A 24,876-nucleotide genomic window follows, 5' to 3' on the forward strand; every position below is an offset into this window, starting at 1 on the left:
GTGCGGGAAACTTCTTTGTGCAAAATGCAATGAGGTGATATTAAATCAGTCCATAAGATGAAAATAAGTCCATAATTAGAGATAGTGTCCAAAAAAATATTAAAGTGAACAGATATCTCACGGTGACCCCCAGGTGGGTGACTGGCGAGTGGTGGAGTGGCCCCTAGTAAAAAGACCTACTCACCAGATGTACCCACCCCACACAGGGGTATAGAGCGGGTACTGTAGAGGTGTCCTGTTGGGTCCTGGCTCTGTATGATAATTCCCTTCCTGGGGGAGATGTGGTGTGAGGTCCGAAGTGTCCTAAAATAGGGTCCAGTAGTGGGGTCCTATGTAAATGGTGTGGTATCCAGACTTCGTGGGTTGGTCAGATATGGCCACTCAAGGGTGTATAGATGGAAGGATCATGAAATAAGAAAGCTCGATAGTGTAATACCGTAATGATAGGCGTTTATTCCAGCAGCAAAAAATGGGTACTCACATGTATAAAATAGTAATAAAGCGAGGTATCGGCATCCCGGAATGCAATGCGTTCCAACTCGAGACCGGAACCGGAAGTGACGTGACGGCCCTGTACGCGTTTCGTCATGTGACGTCTTCTGCAATTCATGTGACGTCTTCTGCAATTTTCTTGCTCACTTATCCTTTTTGGATTCACCTAATTATATCTATTGATTTCACATCACTTTCTGCTGCACTTTATATCCATAGTTTTTTGCACACCCACCCTGTGCATATCAGTTTCCCGCACTTTCATTAAATATATTTTTCTTTGCACATTTTTCACTATTTATTTATTTATTTATACCACTTATTATATTACCACTTGTAGAATCAGCACGTTTTGGAAGTTTTTATCAATTTATTCTGTATTGTTACATATTTATTTATTTATTTATTTATTTAATTCTTGGTATACACTTAAGCACAGTTATTGTTACAGCTTGTAGCTTGCATTACGCCCTCTGGTGGTTGTTTATCATACATTTTACAGATTATTTTATATTCCTTATAACATCGTATGTCTGACCTTTAACTTGGTTATTGATTTTAATCTTTTACCACTTCCTCTATTCCTCAATTATATATTTTTTAATACTACATTTTTATTATTATTTGCACTTTATATAAGAAGCAGCGCCATCACCTTCCATTTTACTTACAATAACATTTAACTGTAATTAGGATTTTAAAAAGACATATAAAATCAAATCAGAATAACATACAATAGTCTTCCCATGTAAATTTTGAACAGATTCATATTTTATTCTAATTTAAAATATTGTTCTGTAGGATAACCTAACAATTAAATTGTTTCCCTATAAATTTGTTATAATCCTTATACATTTATTAGAATCCCTCCATTCATATGCAGGGTCAAATGTGTTGGAACCCATAGGAGGACACATTTATAAAATACAGTATCTGAATGTGCCTCTGATATGCAATGTTTTCTTGTTAATCTAGGCATGCATAATATTTTGCTTGTATTATTACTCCAACGGCTAAATGGCATATATATATATATATATATATATACACATGCGGTTTATTCACTCTTCCTGATTGCCACATTTTGAAGCCTGTGTGAACTGTTCTATATTTTGAATTGTAATTATAAATGGCACCACTAGCAGGTGCCAAGACACAAAAGTTATTGACAGGGGACATAGAATATGTAAAACAGTAGTGAGAAGAGTCTGGCACAATGTTCAGTCATGTGGGAGAGGAACTGTGGGGCATTCAGAAAAGAATAATGGGTGCTTTGTGGTCCCCACAGCTGAGCTTTTCTCCCTCCACCTTCTATACTCATTACATTCCCCCTCCTTCATGCTTCAAGACTTTTTCTGCAAATATGAGAGGTTTAGCCGTCCTATTCAAGTATTTACTGTTTATTTTGTTCTTTCAGTTCATAAATATTGAATCTATTGATTCCAGTTCACTGCATGGAAACCTGAGTTTGCCCAGCAGCACAAATGTGGTGGAAAAAGATGTTCAAGAGGCAGCAAAACAGGTGAAAAATCGAGGCAAAAAAGGTTCGCAATCTGAGGAGTCCAAACAAAACCCTGCCTTACTGGGATACCCAAGGCTCATCAAATCCCCAACCAGTGGAATGCCAAATTTAAATAGAATGTATAATGATTCTCTTTCATCATCTACTGGGGCACCAAAGATCGTCAACTCACTGTTTCCTTTGGGTGAAAATTCTCTTAGTGCCTATGGAGTGCTTCTGCTGTCTCTGGTGGTCTTTGCTGTGGGCATTGTTGGCAATCTATCCATCATGTGCATAGTATGGCACAGCATGTCTATGAAGAGTGCTTGGGACTCCATCCTGGCCGCTGTAGCACTTTGGGACTTTATTCTTCTTTTTTTCTGTTTGCCTGTAGTTGTTTTCCAGCAGATAACACATCGTAGGTTGCTTGGGGCACTCTCCTGCCGCATTATACCTTATATGGAGGTAAGTGCATTTTAAAATGTATATACGGTACTTTTTTTTTGCTTTATACATTGTTCTGTGATATAGGCAGGGCTTCACTTTTATTGGGTCAAATATAGCCATCTTTAGTCAGTTCTATATAGAGAGATACACTATATTGTCAGAAGCATTGGGACACTTGTCTTTACAAGCACATGACCTTTAATGGCATCCCAGTCTTATTCCATAGGGTTCAATATTGAGTGGACCCACCCTTTGCAGCTATAAGGTCCATAAAGACATGGATGAGCGAGTTTGGGGTGCAGGAACTTGTTCTGACCTCAACCTACTAGAACATCTTTTGGATGAATTAAAGTGGAGACTGCGAGCCAGGCCTTCTTGTCCAACATCAGTGCCTGACCTGACAAATGCGCTTTTGGAAGAATGGTCAAACATTCCCAGAGACACACTCCTAAACCTTGTGGACAGCCTTCCCAGAAGAGTTGAAGCTGTTATCGCTGGAAAGGGTGGGCCAACTCAATATTGAACCCTACTGGCTAAGACTGGGATGCCATTAAAGTTCATCTGCATGTAAAGGCAGGTGTCCCAATACTTTTGACAATATAGTGTAGTTCACTTCAGGATCACAACTTTACCTCAGACCTTTAACCACTTTAAGGCCGGAGGATTTTCCTGCTTAATGACCAGGCAACTTTTTTCAACTTGGCACTGCATTATTTTAACTGACAATTGCACGGTCATGCAATGCTATACCCAGACAAAATTTACATCCTTTTTTTCCCCACAAACAGAGCTTTCTTTTGGTGGTATTTGATCTCCTCTGCGCTTTTTATTTTTTGTGATAATAAAAAAAAGAGTGAAAATGTTGCAAAAAATTTACATTTTCTACTCTGACAGTTAAAAAATATCCAATATATTCAATTTTTGTCATATATTTAGGACAAAATGTATTTAGCTTCATGTCTTTGATAAAAAAATTCTCAATGAGCCTATTTTTAACCACTTTAAGACCGGAAGATTTTATGTCTGGGACTCTCCCTCCTCATTGGCTGAGACAGCAGTGGGTGCCATTAGGCACTTTACCGGACAATTGCGCGGTTGTGTGACGCTGTACCCAAATGAAATTTATGTCCTTTTTCCCCCCACAAATAGAGCTTTCTTTTGGTGGTATTTGATCACCTGTGCAATTTTTAATTTTTGATAAAAAGCGACAATTTTGAAAAAAAAAACAATATTTTTTACATTCTGATATATAACATTCCCCCCAAAAATGTACAAATCAAAATTTTTTAACATTTCAGGCCAATTTGTTTTCTGCTACATATTTTTGATTAAAAAAATCGCAATAAGCGTATTCTGATGTGTTTGCGCAAAAGTTACTAACTGCGGGAAAGATTTGTCATTTTTATTTATTTTTTTTATTTACTAGTAATGGCGGCGATCTGTGATTTTTTGTGGGACTGCGACATTGCGGTGGACAGATCGGACCCCTAACTGACATTTTTGACACTTTTGGGGGGACCAGTAACATTACTACAGTAATCAGTGCTAAAAATATGCACTGTTACTGTAATAATGACACTGGCAGGGAAGGGGTTAACACTGTTGGTGATCAAGGGGTTAAATGTGTGCCTCATGCTTACTGACGTGTGTGTGTGTGTGTGTGGGGGGGGGGTTCTGTGACTGAGCTATCCTGAATCCTGTGATCTGTCCCTGTCTGTCACAGAGAAGATCCGCCCGCTTTGTTTACAGTAGCGGTGATCGCCATCTCTCCTCCTCTGGCCCGACTCCCGCTGTGTCTAAACACAGTGGGAGCGAGCCTCCGGCGGTGCCGCCGAGACAGGGAGGAATCCAGCGACGTAGGTCTACGTCGCTGGACCCAGGGCTGCCACTTTGCTGCAGTAAATATTTTGTGATCTATAGAGTGTGAATGAGAATGTGAATTCAAATTATGTCAGGTTTTTCTTAAAGTGGTTCTAAAGGCAGAAGTTTTTTTGTTATCTTAAAGCATTCTGTGTGCAGCAGCCCCATCTCGATTCAGAGATGTTGCATGAAAACCTTGGCTGTCTGGGACTCTCCCTCCTCATTCGCTGAGACAGCAGTGGGTGCCATTAGCCCCCGCTGCTCTCAAAGTCAGTGAGTCAATGTGAAGAATGGACACACAGAGCAGCGGCACGGCTCAGGTGTCCCCATAGCAAGCTGCATGCTGTTGAGGCCCTTGACAGGAGGGGGGTGAGGGCAGGAGCCCCGGCGAGGGACCCGAGAAATGCATGAAATGCAAAACCATTGCACAGAGCATGTAAGTATAATGTTTGTTAGGTGCAAAAAAAAAAAAACAAGACTTTAATATAACTTTAATGTCTTTGAGATTCTGTCTTGCTTTTTGTCTTGGTGAAACCAGGGCAAGAACTTAGGGAGCAGCAGTCACCATGCAGAAAAGCACTGACAGCAACAAACCATTACCAAGAGTTCTATCCCTTTCTCACTTTACTAAAAACATTTTTTTTGTCTGTCACCTTTAGAAAGAATTTATGCCGCTTCCTTTTCTCATCATGTCATGGCAGAAATAAAAGGCAAATGTTTCCAATAAAACCCAGACAATAAAAACATGGCAATGGCTTAGATCATTCCCCAATCTATATACAAAAAAAGCTGTGTTTTCACATCCCCAGGAATGCCATCATCCCTTCAAATAAATAAACCATTTTTATTGTCACATATTATAACACATTCGTTAAAAATGACATAGACAAATGTTAAAATGATAAGTGATGATAGCAGCAGCTTGGGTATAGTTTTCTTGTATTCTGATTTTTGAGACATTCTTTTCTCAAGGGAACAGAGAAGGTACAGAAGCTGAAACAATAGGGAAAAAACATATCACAACTAATGTTCAGCAACCATAAGAAAATATGCTTTAACCAGTGTGTTGTACACTTACAACCCAAGAGATCACTGATGATAAAAACATATTGCACCAGGGGTGCACCCATCCACTACCATGTAGCAGGTCCAGGGACATCTTTCTTGATAGGATCACAGACATCACTCCTGGTTCAAGCTAAAGAAAAAATAAGCACAAAAACAAAAAAGGGAGAGCAAAAAAGTTCCAAATTCCAAAATTACACATTGTACCTATATACATTGAACTGTATTTTCGGAATATATATATATATATATATATTATGAAAAATATATATAGTTGTAAAGGCTACACTGCAGCTATATCATGACACCAGTTAACTCGTCTTGATCATCAAGCAAGCAAATACCTCTAAAGATAAAAGAAGTGTTTGGGATGTCAAGTAGTGATGAGCCGAACACCCCCCTGTTCGGTTCGCACCAGAATACCGCGAACAGGAGAAAATATTGTTTGAACAAACGAACTCCATTGAAGTCTATGGGACTCAAATGTAAAAAATCAAATGGCCTCATTTTCAAGGCTTAAGTGCAAGTTATTGCCCAAAAAAAGTTTCCGGGTTCTGACCTGGGGAACATGTAGCAATGCAAAAAACTTTTCTAAAAACTATAGTTTTCAAAGGAGCAGTGATTAACTGATTTTAATGAGGCTGAAAGTGAAACTATAAAAATGAAAAATTCCTTCAAATATCGTGCCTGGGGGGTCCCCTTAATGTGTCTGTAAAGTAGCGCATCGCTACAATGTATGTAGCCTGCTGCAGCAATACTGACACTTCTAAAGGAAAAAATGTCATATAAAAATATACATACAAATTTAAAATTGCATGTACTTGTCATACAGGTGCAAAAAAATTGGGCCTTGGTTTTTGGTGGTGCCTGAACACCGTAACCCCTCACAGTTACTCTTGCTGGGCACAGGAACGGGCCCTGCTGGTAAAAATTCCATACAAATTTGAAACCGCATGTATTTGTCGTACAGGTGCAGAAAAATTGGGCCTTGATTGTTGGTGGTGCCTGAACACCGCAACCCCTCAGTTACTCTTGCTGGGCGCAGGAACGGGCCCTGCTGGTAAAAATTCCATACAAATTTGAAACCGTATATACTTGTCATACAGGTGCAGAAAAATTGGGCCTTGGTTGTTGGTGGTGCCTGAACACCGCAACCCCTCAGTTACTCTTGCTGGGCACAGGAACGAGCCCTGCCGGTAAAAATTCCATACATATTTGAAATTGCATGTACTTGTCATAGAGGTGCATAAAAATTGGGCCTTGGTTGTTGGTGGTGCCTGAACACCGCAACCCCTCGCAGTTACTCTTGCTGGGCGCAGGAAAGGGCCCTGCTGCTAAAAATTCCATACAAGTTTGAAATCGCATGTATTTGTCATACAGGTGCAGAAAAATTGGGCCTTGTTTGTTGGTGGTGCCTGAACACCGCAACCCATCACAGTTACTCTTGCTGGGTACAGGGACAGGCCCTGCTGCTAAAAATTCCATACAAATTATGAAATCGAATGTACTTGTCATACAGGTGCAGAAAAATTGGGCCTTGGCTGTTGGTGGTGCCTGAGCACCACAAACCCATTGCATTTACTCTTGCTGGGTGCAGGAACGGGCCCTGCTGGTAGAAATTCCATACCAATTTGAAATTGGCAAAGATCAAGTGTTGTATGTGTTCTTATCAGTGATCTAGTGGGGGTGCTGTGCTGTCATCTGACATGGCCAAGGTTGGGTGTCGGCTATGTAAACCTGCTGGAGTGATGGGGACTTGGAAGGTTAGTATCGGTAGGAACTGAAACTGAAATTGGGCCTTTGGGGTTGGTAGTGCCTGAACCGTAACCCCTCACAGTTACTCTTGCTGGGCACAGGAACAGGACCTGCTGGTAAGAATTCCATACAAATTTGAAATGGCATGTACTTGTGATACAGGTGCCAAAAATTGGGCCTTTGCTGTTGGTGGTGCCTGAACACTGTAACCAACCCCTCACAGTTACTCTAGCTGGGCTCAGGAATGGGACCTGCTGGTAAGAAATCCATACACATTTGAAATCGCATGTACTTGTCATACAGGTGCCAAAAATTGGGCCTTTGGTGTTGGTGGTGCCTGAGCACCGTAACCCCTCACAGTTACTCTTGCTGGGCGCAGGGACAGAGCCTGCTGTTAAAAATGACATACAAAATTGAAATTGTATGCACCTGTCATACAAGTGCAGAAAAATTAGGCCTTGGGGGTTGGTGGTGACCTAAACAAAAAACATTGTTGGAAGCTAGCAGAATCAAGTTTGAGGAATGGAATAGGCAGCATATGCAGTCTTCAAGGGATGGCTGACCCCTAGCAAATTCAATCAGTTACATCAGCATCAGGGGCTTGATAGCTGCTGTTGACTCAGGATGACTGATTAATTTTGATAAACGTCAGCTGGTCAACAGAGTCTGTGGACAGACGCACTCTTTTGTCCGTCCAGCAGCACTGAACGTCCGTTCGGAAATCACACTGGAAGCAGGACAGGCCAATAGCTCCATTGCATATTGAGCAAGTTCTAGCCAGTGGTCCATCCTCAAGACCCAGTAACCCAGTGGATGCTCACTTGGAAAGGTCTCCATGTCTGCTCTTGCCCCTAGATAATCATGCACCATATGATGGAGACTCTGGCAATGGTTGCTTAAACTTAACAGCCCTGGGTGCTGCTTAGGACTAAAGAACTGTTTAAAGGCATCGGTCAGCTGGCCGCCTTCTCCACCGCCCCTCCTTTGACTGAACAATGCCTCAGAAACACGTCCAGAGAATGTTAACCTCCCAGTGTCTGGAAAGGTGGTACACAAATTTTTTTTCAAGGCCTCCTCAAGATGTTCCATCCTCTGCTCCCTTTGCGAAGGCAGGATGTGTTCTGCAACTTTACCCTTGTAACGTGGATCAAGAGGGGTTGCCAATCAGTAATTATCCCTCTCCTTAATAGCACGAATCCACGGGTCCTTTCGTAGGCTTTGCAGAATCAGGGAGCCAATTCAACGTAAGTTGGAGGAGGTATGAGCTTCTAAGTCCTCTGAGTCACTAAGGATAACATTGTCAGGAGCAACCTCTCCCCAACCACGTAGAACTCTTGGGGTTTCTAGGAAATCAAAACCATCCCTTGAAGACTGCTAAATGCTATCCTCTACATCCATGCTGCCACAATCCTCCTCCTTTTCATCCTGTGTGTTTTGTGGCCCTGCAGGAATGATATCTGCATAAGGGGGCCTTGTGAGGAAAGGAAGTCCTCTTTCTACCGCTGTTCTGCCTCAAGTGCCCTGTCCATGATTCCACAAAGCGTGTGCTCCAGCAGGTAGAGTAGAGGGATAGTACATTCATCCTTTATTAAAAGCCACTGGCGTGGGGAAAAAAAGCCAAGCTCCCCTGTCCCTGTCCATGTGCCACACTCACAGAGATACTCATTGATGGCCCCCTGCTGCGTTTGCAGCCACTGCAGCATTGCCAATGTTGAGTTCCACCTGGTGGGCATGTCACAAATTAGGCGGTTGGTGGGCAGGTTGAATTCCCATTGAATGTCAGATAAGCAAGCACTGGCCTTGTATGAACACCAGGAATGGCCAAAGACTTTTCTGGACTGACTCAGGAGATCTTGTAAGCCCGGGTATCTGGTCAAGAAATGCTGCACCACCAGATTTAGGACATGTGCCAAGCATGGAACATGTGTCAAGTTTCCCTGTCAGAGGGTGGAGAGAAGGTTGGTGCCATTGTCACATTACTGGCTCAAGCTGTCGTGGTGTCAACCATCTCTGAGCCTGCCCCTGCAGAGCTGACAGAATCTCTGCCCCGGTGTGACTCATATCCCCTAGACAGATCAACTGAAGCATGGCATGGCATCTTTTAGCCTGACTGCTTGCGTAGCCCCTTGAATGCATAGGGAGCACTGCTGCTTCAGAGGACAATTGAGCAGAAGAGGACATGGAGGAGGAAGAAGAAGAGGAGGAGGGAGAGGAGGTGGTGGATTTGCCAGATGTAGCAGAACCAGTACCAGCTTTTTGGAGGCGTGGTGACAAAACAAGCTGCAACACTGAACCCTGTCCTACATCCTTCCCAGCTGCCAGCAGAGTTACCCAGTGAGCCATGAAGGAAATGTAATATCCCTGTCCATGCCTGCTGGACCAAGAGTCAGCAGTAATGTGCACCTTCCTGCTGACTTCTCTGTCCAACGAGCCCAAAACACTACATTCCACATGACGGTAGAGAGCCGGAATGGCCTTACGCGAAAAGAAATGCCTTTTTGGTACCTGCCACTGTGGTAACTCACATTCCACATATTCGCGAAAGGGAGCAGAGTCTACCAGATGAAAAGGCAGTAATTGTAATGCTAGCAATTTGGCCAAGCTAGCATTAAGACGCTGAGCATGTGGATGGCTGGGAAGGTATTTATGTCTACGGTTCAGCAACTGGGGTAGTGAAATTTGCCTGCTGCTCAAATCAAGAGGTGGTGTACTGCTAGCAGATTGGGTGCAAGTCTCTGTGGCACTCATTGCTATACCATCATCCCTCTCAATGCAGGTATTTGAGAAGACATGAGGTATAGTAGGGTTAGAAATCCCAGATGAGGAGCAAGGTGAAGTATGCTTGTTTTTATCTTGTGGCTCTTTCAGTTGCTGTTGCCAACAGACTACATGGCAGGTAGTCATATGCCTTTTCAAGCATGTGGTGCCCAAGTGGCTGGTGTTCTGGCCGCGCTTTATCCGCTTTAGACAGATGTTGCAAACAGCAACACTGCGGTCTAATGCACATGTGCTGAAAAAAGCCCACACTATGAACTTTTGGATGTCCACGGGGAGTTTGCGGCACCCTGCACCTGTGGAGCTCTGTGCTGTGATGCAATAGGTTGGCTACTCCTATGGTGGCCCCTGGAGCACATCCTGCCTCCTTGGAGTTGTGCCTCCTCCTCTTCCTTCTCCTCCTCCTCTATCCTGTGAGGCACCCAAGTACAGTCAGTGACCTCATCATCCCCTCCCTCCTAGTCACTGGAGCAAACTTGGAAGTATCCTGCAGCTGTGGCAACATAACTGCTAATTTCTTGTCTGTAATTGTCACCCCTCTCTCTAGCCTCACGTTATTCCCTTCATCAACCTGGGAACCAACATCACAGCATTCAAATTGCTGCGCATCCTCCAGCAGCATGTCACTGACACTATGATCTAATAGTTCAGGTGATTCCTCCATGCATGATGGTGGGGCGACAGGAGTAGCTGTGAAGAAGGAACCTGTGGAATGGGCCACTTTGGCAGCTGCGGTGGAAGGCAAACTGGTGTGAGCGTGGCTGTCAGAGGATGAGGAGGATGGCTTATTTATCCACGCCATGTGGAGTGGATAAATAAGACGGGCTGCACCGGAAAAAAAGGACGGGCGTGCCACGCCTGCAGAGGTTGCGCCATGTCGACTGTGACCACCAATTTTCACTGTGAACACAGAGGCTGCTTGCCCTCTTTTCATGGCCTGTGAGCGTCTGCCTCTCCTTGTTGGCCTTTCGGACATGATGTGGGTTTTGGGGGGGGGGGGGGGTTTATTACTGGTTGGAAAAGGATTGGTGTTAAACACCAAACAACCTGCACTAATGAATAATAAATACATAAATAAATATTATATTAAATTGTATGTGAACTAAACTATATGTGTGGAATAATTTATTCCAACTGTGAGCTTTAACGTAAAACGTTGTAAACGTGAATAGTGTTTTATGAGGGGGGTACGGCGCTCAACCAAATCACATACATAAACAAAAAATATATATATTGCACTGATTAATATATAAAGTTAATGGCTAAACCAATATAAACTTATATAAAATGGCAATTTAAAGGTGATGTATCATGCAAAAGGTGAAAAAAAGGTGCAAAAAAGTGTTTTAATAAAAAGTCTCTGGTGCAAAATGCCAGCAAGAGCTATCACAATCTCAAAAACAGCTGGTAAGTGTCCTGAGGCTTGATTGAAGAATTGATTTTCGCCTTCACCTGCACTCTTTCACCCAGTGAGTGTAAAGGCCCGTACACACACGCAGATCGTCGTCATACAAACGTCGGCGGACGAAAGATCTGCCGATTGTATGCGTGTTAGTATAGTGCCTCCGACAGATGTCTGCACACAATCTGCGGACAAGAGTCTTTCTTGCAAACATGAAAATTTTTGTCTGCAGACACCAGAACGGACAATTGTTTGCCTGTCAGTACAGAAATCAGCCGACAGACCGCAGATTTGCAAGACTGGGCATGCTCAGAAAATAAAAAACACAGGGAAAGTTAACCATTACATGACATCACTTCTGCAGTCAGCTGAAGTCTGCGGACAAAATTCTTGTGCTGTCCTTGTGCTGTCTTTGCACTTTTCAACAGACACCGACATCCCGGGGAGAAAAGACGAACATTTGTATGACGACGATCTGCGTGTGTGTACGGGGCTTAAGATTAACTGCTTACCAGAACTAATGGACCCCTAAATTATAGGGGGTCACATAAGCGATATCCTCTTATCTACTGATCAAACTAGAAAGGTATTCTATCAATAAACCTCAGAAAAATATAACCCGATGGATATATTGGTCACTCTCTCTCAGGGTATGTATATAATCAAGCCGTTTGATACATTAGGACCAAGACATGTATAGAGAGAAGAAAGAAGGCTCTCATGGCGTAGTATCACACATTGAAACCATTTATTGATTTAAAAATGCACTTACTACAAACATGTAGATATAAAGCCTTTCGTAAGGAGATTGCGGTTATCAGGGTATGGGAACGCCGCTTCCGCGTTCCATCTGCATTCCACCTCAAAACCGGAACTTCCTCTGTTACGATCTCACATCCCGACGCGTTTCGTCAGCACGTCGCCAACGTCATCAGGGGTCATGTGATTGTAACCGCCATACTAGTTTTATATAGAGGCAATATCCACCGTTGGACCAATCCACTTTCCTAATACTCACTATGGATGCCTCTATAATACAAACTTCATATTGACACAATTGAGGTCTGCTGGTGAGAAAAACGTTTTAAGTGAAAGATGAATTTCTATATATGAATGCACCAAATAAATTAAAATTCTAATCTAAAAATTAGATTTAAGGATTGGTCAATGGTTAAAATTTGCCATATTACAATAAAATACATTCTTTAAGGTGCATACATCAATATATATTAATAACAGACCATAAATTGATATCAAACCATATGAATCGATTAATAATGTCTCCATAGACGTATAAGGTGTTTTGTAAAATGTAGATATTATTAAATATTTTAAATAATATATTGGGTCTTTAGTATATATATAAATATTACTGGTTGATCAATATATAATATATATATAATTCACTGCTGATATGTACTGAACGGACGATAGATACTGAATGGCCTGATATCTAATCAATTTTCCTATATATAGATAGAGATCAATATAGGGTATACAGAACTGACCGATAGATAATGAATGGCCTGATATCTAATCCATTGTCCTATTATAAGGATAGAGATTAATATAGGGTACACTGAACTGACTGATCTATAATGAATTGCCTGATATCTAATCAATTGTCCTATATAGAGATAGAGATCAATAAAGGGTATAATGAACTGACCGATAGATAATGAATGGCCTGATATCTAATCAATTGTCCTATATATAGATAGAGATCAATATAGGGTACACTGACTGAACTGACCGATAGATAATGAATGGCCTGATATCATAATCAATTGTCCTATATATAGATAGAGATCAATATATGGTATATAGTCTATGGTATATACTACACTACTGAATATACTTCACTATCTGATCTCTTAACTTGTAAAAAGCACAAATCTCTCTCCCTGCCTAACTCACTGCTAGCAAGGTCTCTAAATAGACTACACTGCACTGTCTGATAAACTGCAAATGACTCTCCTCTCCCTGCCTCAAACATGATCCTCTCCCTGCCTGAAAAATACGATCCTCTCGCTGCCTAACTCACTGCTAGCAATGTCTCCAATTAGACTACACTGCACTGTCTGATAAACTGCAAATGACTCTCCTCTCCCTGCCTCAAACACGATCCTCTCCCTGCCTGAAAAACACGATCCTCTCCCTGCCTAACTCACAGCTAGCAATGTCTCCAATTAGACTACACTGCACTGTCTGATAAACTGCAAATGACTGTCCTCTCCCTGCCTCAAACACGATCCTCTCCCTGCCTCAACTACTTGCTATCCTGCCCACACAGTCACAATACACGTGGCTGCTGTGCGAGCAGCCTTTATATAGTGTGGGGCGTGTACTAAGCCCCTGAGCCATGATTAGCTAAAGGCAGCTTGCCTTTGTCCTATCATGGCAGAGATGATTTAATTGGCCAAAGCATGGAGGTCAGGGTGCATGCTTTGGCCAATCACATAATGCACTGCTCGCGCCGCGCATTATGGATGCGGGCGCTCGAATATCCCATGAAGAAGCACATTTGTTCATCATTCGATGAACGAGCGAATAGCCAATGTTCGAGTCGAACGTACGTTCAACTCAAACTCGAAGCTCATCCCTAATGTCAAGTAAACACTAGAATATTAAGTGGCAGCATATACACAAAATACCTCCACAGATATTGAAGCCATTCAACCATAACAAGGTCGCAGGCTGGAGTAAAATATGAAAGCCTGAAGTTGTGCAGCAAGTTGCAAGGATTAACTAAAAAGAAAGTGCAAGAATTAGTGCCCATAGATTCTGAAAAAGGAAACCAGATAGAGGTGTCCAAAACAGAGATTTTGAAAGGGCCATTCAAATCTTATATAATATAATCAACAAAAGGCTTACAAATACTCATAGTCAGTGGCGGCTGGTGAAGTTTTAAGATGGTGGGGCGCAAGACCCCGCCCTTCCATTTTGACCCCTCCCATTTCTCAGAAGCCCCACCCCTTATAGACCCCACCCATTTTGTCCCCTGTATGTTGCTTGCGTGAACAAATTCTCCCAAAATATCACATATTAAGGGGTCCATCAGTACTAGTATATCCCATAATAGGGAGCAGGGGCCCTATTATGGTATATACTGTGAGAGACACCCTATTATGGGATACACTGACTGAGAGTGGCACAAACCCCACAGTACAGACCCCCCCCCCCCAGCACAAACCCCCTAGCACAAACCCCACAGTACAGGCCCCCTAGCACAAACCCCACAGAACAGGCCCCCTAGCACAAACCCCACAGTACAAACCCCCTAGCACTAATCCCACATTACAGGCCCCCTAGCACAAACCCTACAGTACAGGCCCCTTAGCACTAATCCCACAGTACATGCCCCCTAGCACAAACCCCACAGTACAGGCCCCCTAGCACAAACCCCACAGTACAGGCCCCCTTTCAATGCAGTGACCAGCGTACATGCCCCCTTTCAATGTAGTGACCAGCGTACATGCCCCCTTTCAATGAAGTGACCAGCATACATGCCCCCTTCAATGTAGTGACCAGTATACATGCCCCCAGCACAAAACCCTCAAGCACAAACCCCTCAAGCACAAACCCCCTAGCACAAACCCCACAGTACAGGCCCCCTAGCACAAACCCCACAGTACAGGCCCCTTCGCACAAACCCCACAGTACAGACCCCCTAGCACTAATCCCACAGTACAGACCCCCTAGCACAAACCCCACAGTACAGACCCCCTAGCACAAACCCCACAGTACAGGCCCCCTAGCACTAATCCCACAGTACAGGCCCCCTAGCACTAATCCCACAGTACAGGCCCCCTAGCCCAAACCCCACAGTACAGGCCCCCTTTCAATGCAGTGACCAGCGTACATGCCCCCTTTCAATGTAGTGACCAGCGTACATGCCCTCTTTCAATGTAGTGACCAGCATACATGCCCCCTTCAATGTAGTGACCAGTATACATGCCCCCTTCAATGTAGTGACCAGCATACATGCCCCCTTCAATGTAGTGACCAGTATACATGCCCCCTTCAATGTAGTGACCAGCATACATGCGCCCTTCAATGTATTGACCAACATACATGCCCCTTTCAATGTAGTGACCAGCGTACATGCCCCCTTCAATGTAGTGACCAGTATATATGCCCCCTTCAATGTAGTGACCAGCATACATGCCCCTTTCAATGTAGTGACCAGTATACATGCCCCCTTCAATGTAGTGACCAGCATACATGCCCCGTTCAATGTAGTGACCAGCATACATGCCCCTTTCAATGTAGTGACCAGCGTACATGCCCCTTCAATGTACCAGTGTACCGATGACCCCCAATCGGCGGCTCTGCTGCAAGCACGTGGGTTGCAAAACCCCAACCCCCCCCATAGCCACCAGTTAGTCCAGCGCCCCCTATAGACCGGCCGCCACTGCTCATAGTACTGCCTCTGTCAGATATCAAGGAACCATCAATCCTCAAGGGTGAACATAGAGAGACTGAGCTGCTCCCACAGCAGGTATAAAAAGTGATGGCCATCAAATCAACCAGCCTAATTAAGTCAATTCTGAACAGAAGTAAAGTGTAGGTAAACCCTATTGAAATACATATAATAAGAATTATCCAAGATGAAATACAGAATATGATCCCGCCACACATGCGCACTACAGATGATGTCATCATGCATGGCAGCCCAAGCACATCCCACCATTGAGAAACATGACAGCGGGATGTTGGAATAGGGCAGGCAACAACAGGTCTCAGGGAAGGGGAAACGGGTGGCTCAAAGACAAAGGAGAGCTGGAAAAGACAGAGATCCCACCAGTTTACCCCACCCCCACGTGCAAGCCAAAACACCACCAGAGTCCACCAGAGAAGGTGGGCACACACTAAGCATGATGAAAGACATGGTTCTATATCACATACTACAAATGACAGTGAAAAATCAACAGGAACCAAAATAATAAAATACAATTTGCCACTAGGTGTACATGTGTGAATACCCCATCAAACATATACATAGTAGACATGGCACTAAGTTCTGCCTAAAATGCACATACAGCTATTACATATACATGCTTGAATAAGATTAAAAATGCAAACAGATGGAGCAGTGTTAATACCCACACAGCTCACCAATAAAAGAGCTCCTGGGTGCCCCATCCAAAGCTGTTTAACTGAGTGCATATGTAGAAAGATAATACGCACACCGGTAGTTGCTGTTAAAGAAAATCTTCATCTTTATTCAGCAACCACAGAACACAACTGCTGATATGATAAATTGAGGCGTTTCAGCCCATGAGGCTCTATTTATAACTACATTTAGATACAAAACTTTGAAATATATAGTGACTCTACATATCACAGGCTCCACCTATTCATTGTCCTAATTGGTTGCAGACAATTAGAAAAATATAGAGTCAATTGTAGTATATACTAAGGAGACCCATGTATGTGCCACTTAATATCCACAAACTACACAATGATAGTATACATAGATAAAAATGAAAATAAGGGAGGAAAGGCACTGGAGAGAGACCGTTTAACTGGTTCTGGGTCACCGACCGCATATATACTGCGGCAGGCTGGCCCTCCTGCGCGAACCAACGTAGGGCAACGTCGGTCGCGTGCCTGCAGCTAGGGGGCTAACGCGCCCCGCCGGCGCACTCCCGCCCCCACTCAGCAGTGGGGACTCCGATTCACGGGGCAGGTGGCCCTGATTGCCACCTGACACCCGCGATCGCTCCCCGCTGAGAGAGAAGAACGGTCAGCTGTTGTAAACACAGCTGACTGTTCTTCTCTCTAGAATGATCACAGAGTGCCTGTGTTCCTTCTATGTAGGATCACAGGTCTCTGTGATCATTTCACAAGCCCCACCCCCATACAGTTAGAATCACTCCCCTAGGCTCACATTTAACCCCTTGACCACCCACAGTGTCATTATTACAGTAACAGTGCATATTTTTAGCACTGATTACTGTAGTAATGTCACTGGTCCCCCCAAAAGTGTTAAAAATGTCAGTTAGGGGTCCGATCTGTCCGCCGTAATGTCGCAGTACTGCTAAAAATCGCAGATCGCCGCCATTACTAGTAAAAAAAAAAACCAATAAAAATGACATAAATCTTTGCCATAGTTAGTAGACACGATAACTTTTGTGCAAACAATCAAAATACACTTTACGATTTTTTTATACCAATAATATGTAGCAGAAAACAAATTGGTCTAAAATCTTAAAAAAAAAATCTTGGGGAATGTTATATAGCAGATAGTGAAAAATATTGTTTTTTTTTTTTTTTTTTTCAGAATTGTCGCTCTTTTTTTGTTTATAGCGCAAAAAATAAAAATTGCAGAGGTGATCAAATGTCACCAAAAGAAAGCTATATTTGTGGGAAAAAAGGAATTCAATTTTATTTGGGTACAGCTTCGCACGACCGCGCAATTGTCCGTTAAAGTAACAAGGTGCCAAATCGCAAAATATGGCCTTGGTCATTAAGGGGGAAAATCTTCCGGTCCAGAAGTGGTTAATGTATGTGCAGATTGTCTAACCCCTGAGGTGATCTGGAATTACAGTATCTCACAAAAGTGAGTACACCCCTCACATTTTTGTAAATATTTTATTATATCTTTTCATGTGACAACACTGAAGAAATTTACACTTTGCTACAATGTAAAGTAGTGAGCATACAGCATGTATAAGGCCTCATGCACACAGGGCATTTTGCAGCTGCTTTTAGGAGCGTCAGAAGTTTTTTATTTTTTGCAGCTTAAAATCGCCCCTCCATGTTATCTTATGGCCTCATGCACACACAGGCATTTTGCAGCTGTAAGTGGCATAGGCGTTTTCAAGCTGCAAAAAAACCCCAGGGCCAGTGCGTTCTGAGGATCAGCGTTAGAGCTGTAACAACGTCTGACGCTGCTAAAGGCTGCTTAACGTTGCTTATACAGTGTTAAGCCACGTTATATGTCTTTTTTTTTATGTGAAAATCAATGGTTCTCTATGGGAGCCTATTAATATGAATGGAAGTTGCATCCAAGTCGGATCAGGATGATGAGATAGACTAAAAAATTTGTGCCACAGTCGACAGATTGTTGTATGGTAAACTCCTCACCCGTACCCGTGGCAACAAAAGTTTTGCCCAGCACACTCAAAAGACAGTACCTATAAGTCTTAATGTTACAAGGATAGTTCCCAGGATATGCCAGCCAGGTGGGCAGGCATTGTACTGTATAGAGGAAAAAAATGCTGGGTGAAAAAGCATTTTCTAATGTGGGTGCTCTCAGCCTGGAAAAACGACAGTCTGCTTTTATGATCCTATTTAAACCTTTGTCTGTATACAATATAGGCAAATTCCTTTTTATTATTTTGGTATTTTCTTGGGAAAATGTAGTTACAAAGGTAACAGGTTGACCTGTTACATTGTTTCTAAAAGTATGAGGTTTACTTCTATTGCCTTTTCTATTCCTGGGCATGTCTGCTGGCAATTCCTCTCTATTCTTTATCAGAGATCTTTCTAATCCTTGATGTATGTTGGGAACACTATACCCTCTCTCCAATAGGCGATGATGAATGACCCTACATTCCTGTTCAAAGGCTGAATCTGTTAAACAATTGCATCTAGCTCGAATAAATTCCCCATAAGAGATGGCATGGTGTGGGATGGATGACAACTAGGTGCAAACATAGTAGTATTGCCGGAACATGACTTTCTGTAAGTATATGTGGAAACATTGCCTGTAGTGAAATCACCCTGCAGTGTAATGTCAAGAAAGTTAATACTAGAAATGTTGTGTTTAATTGAAAAATATAAATTCACCTGGTTGTCATAAAGATAACCACAGAAATCATGCAATCCTACAGGGTCACCATCCCACACCATCAGAGGGTTGTCGATATATCGACCATACAAAACAATCTGTTTAGAAAAACAATTGCTGGGGGAGAACAAAAAAACATTCCTCTTACCAACACATATAAAGGTTTGCCATTGATGGTGAAAATCTTGCACCCATCGGTGCCCCACAATGCTGGTCATAGGATGCACCATCAAACAAAAAATATTTATGATTTAATAGGAACTCAACACTCAATAGAATAAACTCCTGTAATTCTAAAGAATAAGAGCTGTAACGCCACAGGTGATGCTCAATAGCCTTTAGTCGAGCGATGTGGGGGATCAAAGAATAGAGCACCCTAACATCCAAAGTGGTCCATACATAGGTTGGCAACCATTTGACTGATGTAATATGAGACAGAACTGTACTGGTGTCCCTAATATAACCTGGCAGTCTTTGGACCAATGGCTGAAGGTGCCGATCTACCCGTTCTCCCAAATGCTCTGATAAGGAGCCAATTTCAGCCACAATGGGCCGCCCCTGCAGAGGGCACCCTACCATGTGAATCTTGGGGAAATGATGAAGATCGGCACCACAGGTTTGTCCACAAAGCGGTATTCAGCAGTTTTAGAAACTAAGACTCCCATATCTTTGCCCATCTGTAGATGTCCAAAAAGGATAGATTTAAATATTTTCGTGGAATTCTTGGGTAAGTGGCGGTATGTGTTAATATCACTAGGTTGTCTAATGGCTTTAGATCTATATTGTTCCGTAGTCATAACCACCACTGCCCCCCCCCCCTTATCTGCTTCCTTTATGACTATCCCTTCATTTTATTTTAACTGCTATAGTACCTGTCTTTCTTGTTTAGAGATATTCGTTCGTCTGGTGGTTGAGCTACGTTGTTTAAATGCTATCAGCTCCTCCTCAATTACAGCCTGAAAAGTGTCTATAATGGAATTCCTCGCTTGTACTGGGTAAAAAATTCTATCCCCACGGTGTAAAGAGATTTGTGCCCTCACGCATGTTCACTTCATCAAATCTGGCCCTCTTTGAAAAAGTTTGGACACCCCTGGTTTATTGGGTGTGCAGATCTAGATCCCATCTCAGGTTTAACCCCTTAGGTGATCTGGAATTAAGTCTAAAAATCCACAATGCCTCTCTTCCTAGTAACCCTCTCTACCTATCGCCTCCTCTAGGTGAGGGAGACAGCCGTTCTATTCCTCTAAAACAAAATGAGGAAAGATCACCCTGATGGCATTCCTTAAAGTGACATGTTTCATTGGAAATATTTCTAACGTTTACATTTTTTTGTGTCACAATAGTGTTCCCCTATTCTGGTTCTCAGGGGATGTGTGGTGCAGCCCACATATTGTAGGTCGCATAATGTAGAAATAATCAGACCACAAAATTTGTGCCACAATTGACATATTGTTGTATGGTAAACTCCTCACCCGTACCCGCGACAACAAAAGTTTTGCCCGGCACACTCAAATGACAGTACCTACAAGTATTATTGTTACAAGGATAGTTCCCAGGATATGCCAGCCAGGTGGGTTGGCATTGTATAGAGGAAAACATGCTGGGTGATAAAGCATTTCCTAATGTGGGTGTTCTCCGACTGGAAAAATTACAGCCTGCTTTTAAGATCCCATTTAAACCTTTGTTTGTATACAATAAAGGCAAATTCCTTTTTATTATTTTGGTTATTTGATGATAGTCTTGAAAAAAATGTAGCTACATAATTTCAACACTATATTAGATACCAACAGGTTTGTAAGGAACCTTTTGCTGTGTAAACACTTCCAACGGGGAGAGGATGCACAGGTGGATGACCCATTGACATCAGAGGCAGTAAGTGGATCTGGTCAAACTCAACTTATTGCTGAATTTAACACATGCCCTGATGTTTCTTCTTTAATGATTTTGGATTTGTCTGCATCACTTAGTTTAGTATGATTACCCCTTGCACGTATGTTAGGAAATCTTGGGGAGATACTTGAAATTTAGACTGTAGGTTTTCAAATTATATAAGTTTGCTGTCAGAAATGATATCATCCGTGGTGTGAATCCCCATTCCTCCAGCTTTTTTATGTCGCCTTAACATATTCAATGAACATCTAATTTTTTTTGCCTAATTTGGAGAGAACTGCTTGCAGCAGATGGAAAATTTTCTCGGGGATACAGGTGGGCAGGGTTCTAAAATAATATAGAATTCGGGGGAATAGAGTGAAGAGGATAGATAGACCTTTTTCATTCTTTCTTATTCTCTGTGTACTGAATCTATGAGGGGCGAAGTTAGGCGCATAAATTGGACAGAGGGGTGGTGACATTGATACCCAAATATTTAGTGGAACTATACGTCCAGGGAAAAGGAAGGGTATTCTGTAAGTATGTCTTTTTGGTTTTGGTAGCGTTACTTTCTAATAGGAACCTTAATAATTTGTTCAAGGATTTCGTAAGCCCTAGGTAGTAAAAGAGCCGTTTTAATAAAGTTACATAGTTGTTAAGGGTTAAATAAAGACAACAGTACATCCAGTTCAACCTGTAAGTTAAAGAGGAAGTAAACCCTCCTCTACAACTTGTACCTATAGGTAAACCTATGATAAGGCTTACCTATAGGTACTGTAAATATCTCCTAAACATGTACCGTTTAGGAGATATTTACCTTACATGCAGCCAGTGACGTCACTGGCGCATGCGCTCTGAAGGAACGGCCGCTCGTGCCGTTCCTTCAGAGTCCCGTGCCGTGACTGTCGGCTCTCGCGCGCGTGCGCGGGAGTGACGTCACTGCGGCTCCGGCCAATCAGATGGCCGGATGCCGCGATCCCCGAAGACGGGTGACTGGACATGTCACCCGTCATAGAGGTGAGTGAGCGGCACGGTGGGGGGCTCGTTCTAAGGTAAGTATTGCATAATGAGCTAGTATGCAATGCATACTAGCTCATTATGTCTTTCTCTTGCAGGGTGGAAAAAAAAAAAACGAGTTTACAACCTCTTTAATATAAAACCTTTAGCAAATAGTGAAATAGCATGAGTTTTGCAACAAACAGCCATTCCTTTAATTTGCGGCTCAGTACGCAATTTTTCAGCCAATGGTTCCATGAGAAGGGCAAAGATTAAGGGCGATAGGGGGCACTCTTGCCTCGTACCATTAGAAATTGAGAATGCCTTTCATTTCTATAAAAAGTAAATGGGTTGTTTTACAAGGTGATCATTTACAATTAATTTAAACTTCCCATATGCATGGCATGTGTGTGTTCCAGAATTCCAAATTCTTGAATTGTTTTTCCTATATAAAATGAGCTACACTTGCACAGGAACAGGTAAATAATACGGTAAATAATACCCATAGTCTTGCAATTTTGTAAAATGGGCATGAGGGAGACTAACATATCTCCTGATCTCAACAAACTGACAATACACACAACCTCCACAAGGGTATGTACCTCTGGTAGTACAGGGATCTCCCCTTTTGTTACCCTGCTAGCAACAGTGCACCAAGGAGCCAAGGAATCCCTGAGTGAGGCAGCCTTTCTAAATGTAACTTGTGCGGTTGCTGCCTCAAACCTCCTCAAAGAGAGGTCATCCTGTCAGGGGTACCAGTATTTTTTCAGGATTCTATAAATCTGGTCATGTTGCTGTTTGTATATTGTGATTAGTCAATGGTATGACAACTGGTGTAATAACTAACCTTTGGATTGTAGGTGGGCTCTATGATAAGCTTTTTTCAAACAAGACTTAGGGCCCATTCACACTATGGACTGCATTGGAATCACACAGGAAAGCTCTGTGGTTCATGTGTGATCCACATGCAGTTCTGCGCAGTGTGATTTCAGCCCATTCATTCTAATTCATGCACTGCATTTCGAAAAGCACTGCAACTGAATCGCACGGTACTTTTGTACCATGCATTTTGGTGCAGACATATGCACTGCATTTGCGACATGCATTTGGAGTGTCGTTAACTTTGCACGGACACCCTCTGAAGATCGCAAGGGCAGTGTGTTTGGAATGCGTTGCGGAAAACCACACTGGAATGCAGGTTTAGAATACCGCTACCCATCAGAAAATGTAACATAAGTGATGTTCTAAGCAAAAAATGCTTACTGTGCATGCGCCATGTGTTCCAACATTGCGGCTATGTGTTTCAATAGGTTTCCTAATCTGACAGAACACAAAGGCGGCAGCAGACATCTTCTTACACCCAGGTAAGTCTTCAATTTCACACTTATTTTACACTTATTTTAGCTGTAAACTCACCTTGTATACTGAGATATAGTATTAAATTTTTATTATTATAGTAATATTAATATTATAGTAAATATAGCGACAAGCCTGCAGGCAGAAGGTAGCGGTGGCCATTTTGGTGCACCCTGCACTGCTCAGCGTCAAACCGATTATATAGTGAAATAGCCTATTTCATTCGGTCACGTGAAATAGTCTGTTTCAGTATATAAGGTGAGTGAACTGCTAAAATAGGTGTAAAATTGAAGACTTGCCTAGGTGTAAGAAGATGTCCGCTGCCGCCTTCGTGTTCTGTCAGATTAGAAAACCTATTGAAACACATAGCGGCAATGTTGGAACGTATAGCGCATTCACAATAAGCAATTTTGTTTGCAATGTCATTCCGCTGCATTTTCTGATGGGTAGCTGTATTCTGATAGAACACCGGCAGTACTTTTTTGGCACAACCCACGTTAATTAACCATTATCCATAATTGATACTTGCTCATCCAGGAAAGTCACTGACCTATTATCAAAAGACATAGTAATCTTTACAACTCCAATTTCAAAGAACTTGGGGCGCTGTGTAAAAGCTAAAACAGAATGAGTTGATTTGCAAATCTCATAAACCCATATTTTATTCACAGTAGAAAATATAAAACATATCAAATGTTTAAACTGAGAAAATATATAATTTTAAGAAAAAAAATAAGGTTATTTAACATTTATGGCAGCAACATGTCTCGAAAAGGTTTACCATGGCGTAGCATTCCCTCCTCTGTTAACAACATGCTGTAAAAGTCTGGGAACTGAGGAGACCAGTTACTGGAGTTTTGAGAGTGGAATATTGTCCTATTCTTGCCTGATTTAGGATTCGAATTCCTCAACAGTCCTGGGTTTTTTGTGTCATATTTTTTGCTTCAATATGTGCCAAATATTTTCTTTTGAAATCATTTTTATTGAAGAAGTTTAGACAAACAATAAGGCACACATTTGTACAAGTGAATATCAAGCAACATTGCTACATTTGGAAATAACAACACCTTCCTGTTTTGATACCACAACTAAGTGATGTTAAAGTGTCAGTTCTCAACCAAATTACACCCTGAGGGGTAGAATGAAGGTGTACAGAAAGCATAGGGAGCAGTGGTTGGGGTTGTCCAAATGTGGTAGGTACTGTAGAGGTTAAGAATGCAGAACTACTATGCATATACTGATCTTAAAAAACTATAAAAATAGATTCAGTAAAACTAAATAAAATTTCCAGTACCAGACACAGGAACACCATGCTTTCATACTTAGGCTAGGCTACGGAAGGCTCTGAAGCCTATGCCAAAGTATTTATGGGGAATTATTATGACAACTAGGAGAAGGAAAAGAAGAGTTGAATAAAGGAAAAAGAAGGAAGAGGAGAGATACACAGCCGTTCAACATCCCAGACTGCCAGCCCTGTGCTACCCCACCCATTAAGGAGATTGGAGGTATCTAATCCAGGGGTTCCAAACTTTTTTTAAAGTGAATTGTTTAGCCTAGACC

At 42.3% G+C, this 24,876-nt stretch overlaps 1 protein-coding gene across 1 annotated transcript in view; it reads left to right on the forward strand.

Annotated features, from left to right (window-relative positions):
- Nucleotides 1–1,817: 1,817 nt before the first annotated feature.
- The window catches only part of LOC309546118 (G-protein coupled receptor 37-like 1), a 55,713-nt gene continuing 32,654 nt past the window's right edge, over nt 1,818–24,876 (forward strand). The window contains exon 1 of the mRNA XM_082245649.1: nt 1,818–2,458. Within this exon, the coding sequence (XP_082101775.1) occupies nt 1,856–2,458 (603 nt within the window). The 5' untranslated portion in view covers nt 1,818–1,855. The remainder of the gene's footprint in view (nt 2,459–24,876) is intronic.

The sequence above is a fragment of the Pelophylax lessonae genome, assembly GCF_965119305.1.
Source record: "Pelophylax lessonae genome assembly, chromosome: 2".
Taxonomy (NCBI): Eukaryota; Metazoa; Chordata; class Amphibia; order Anura; family Ranidae; genus Pelophylax; species Pelophylax lessonae.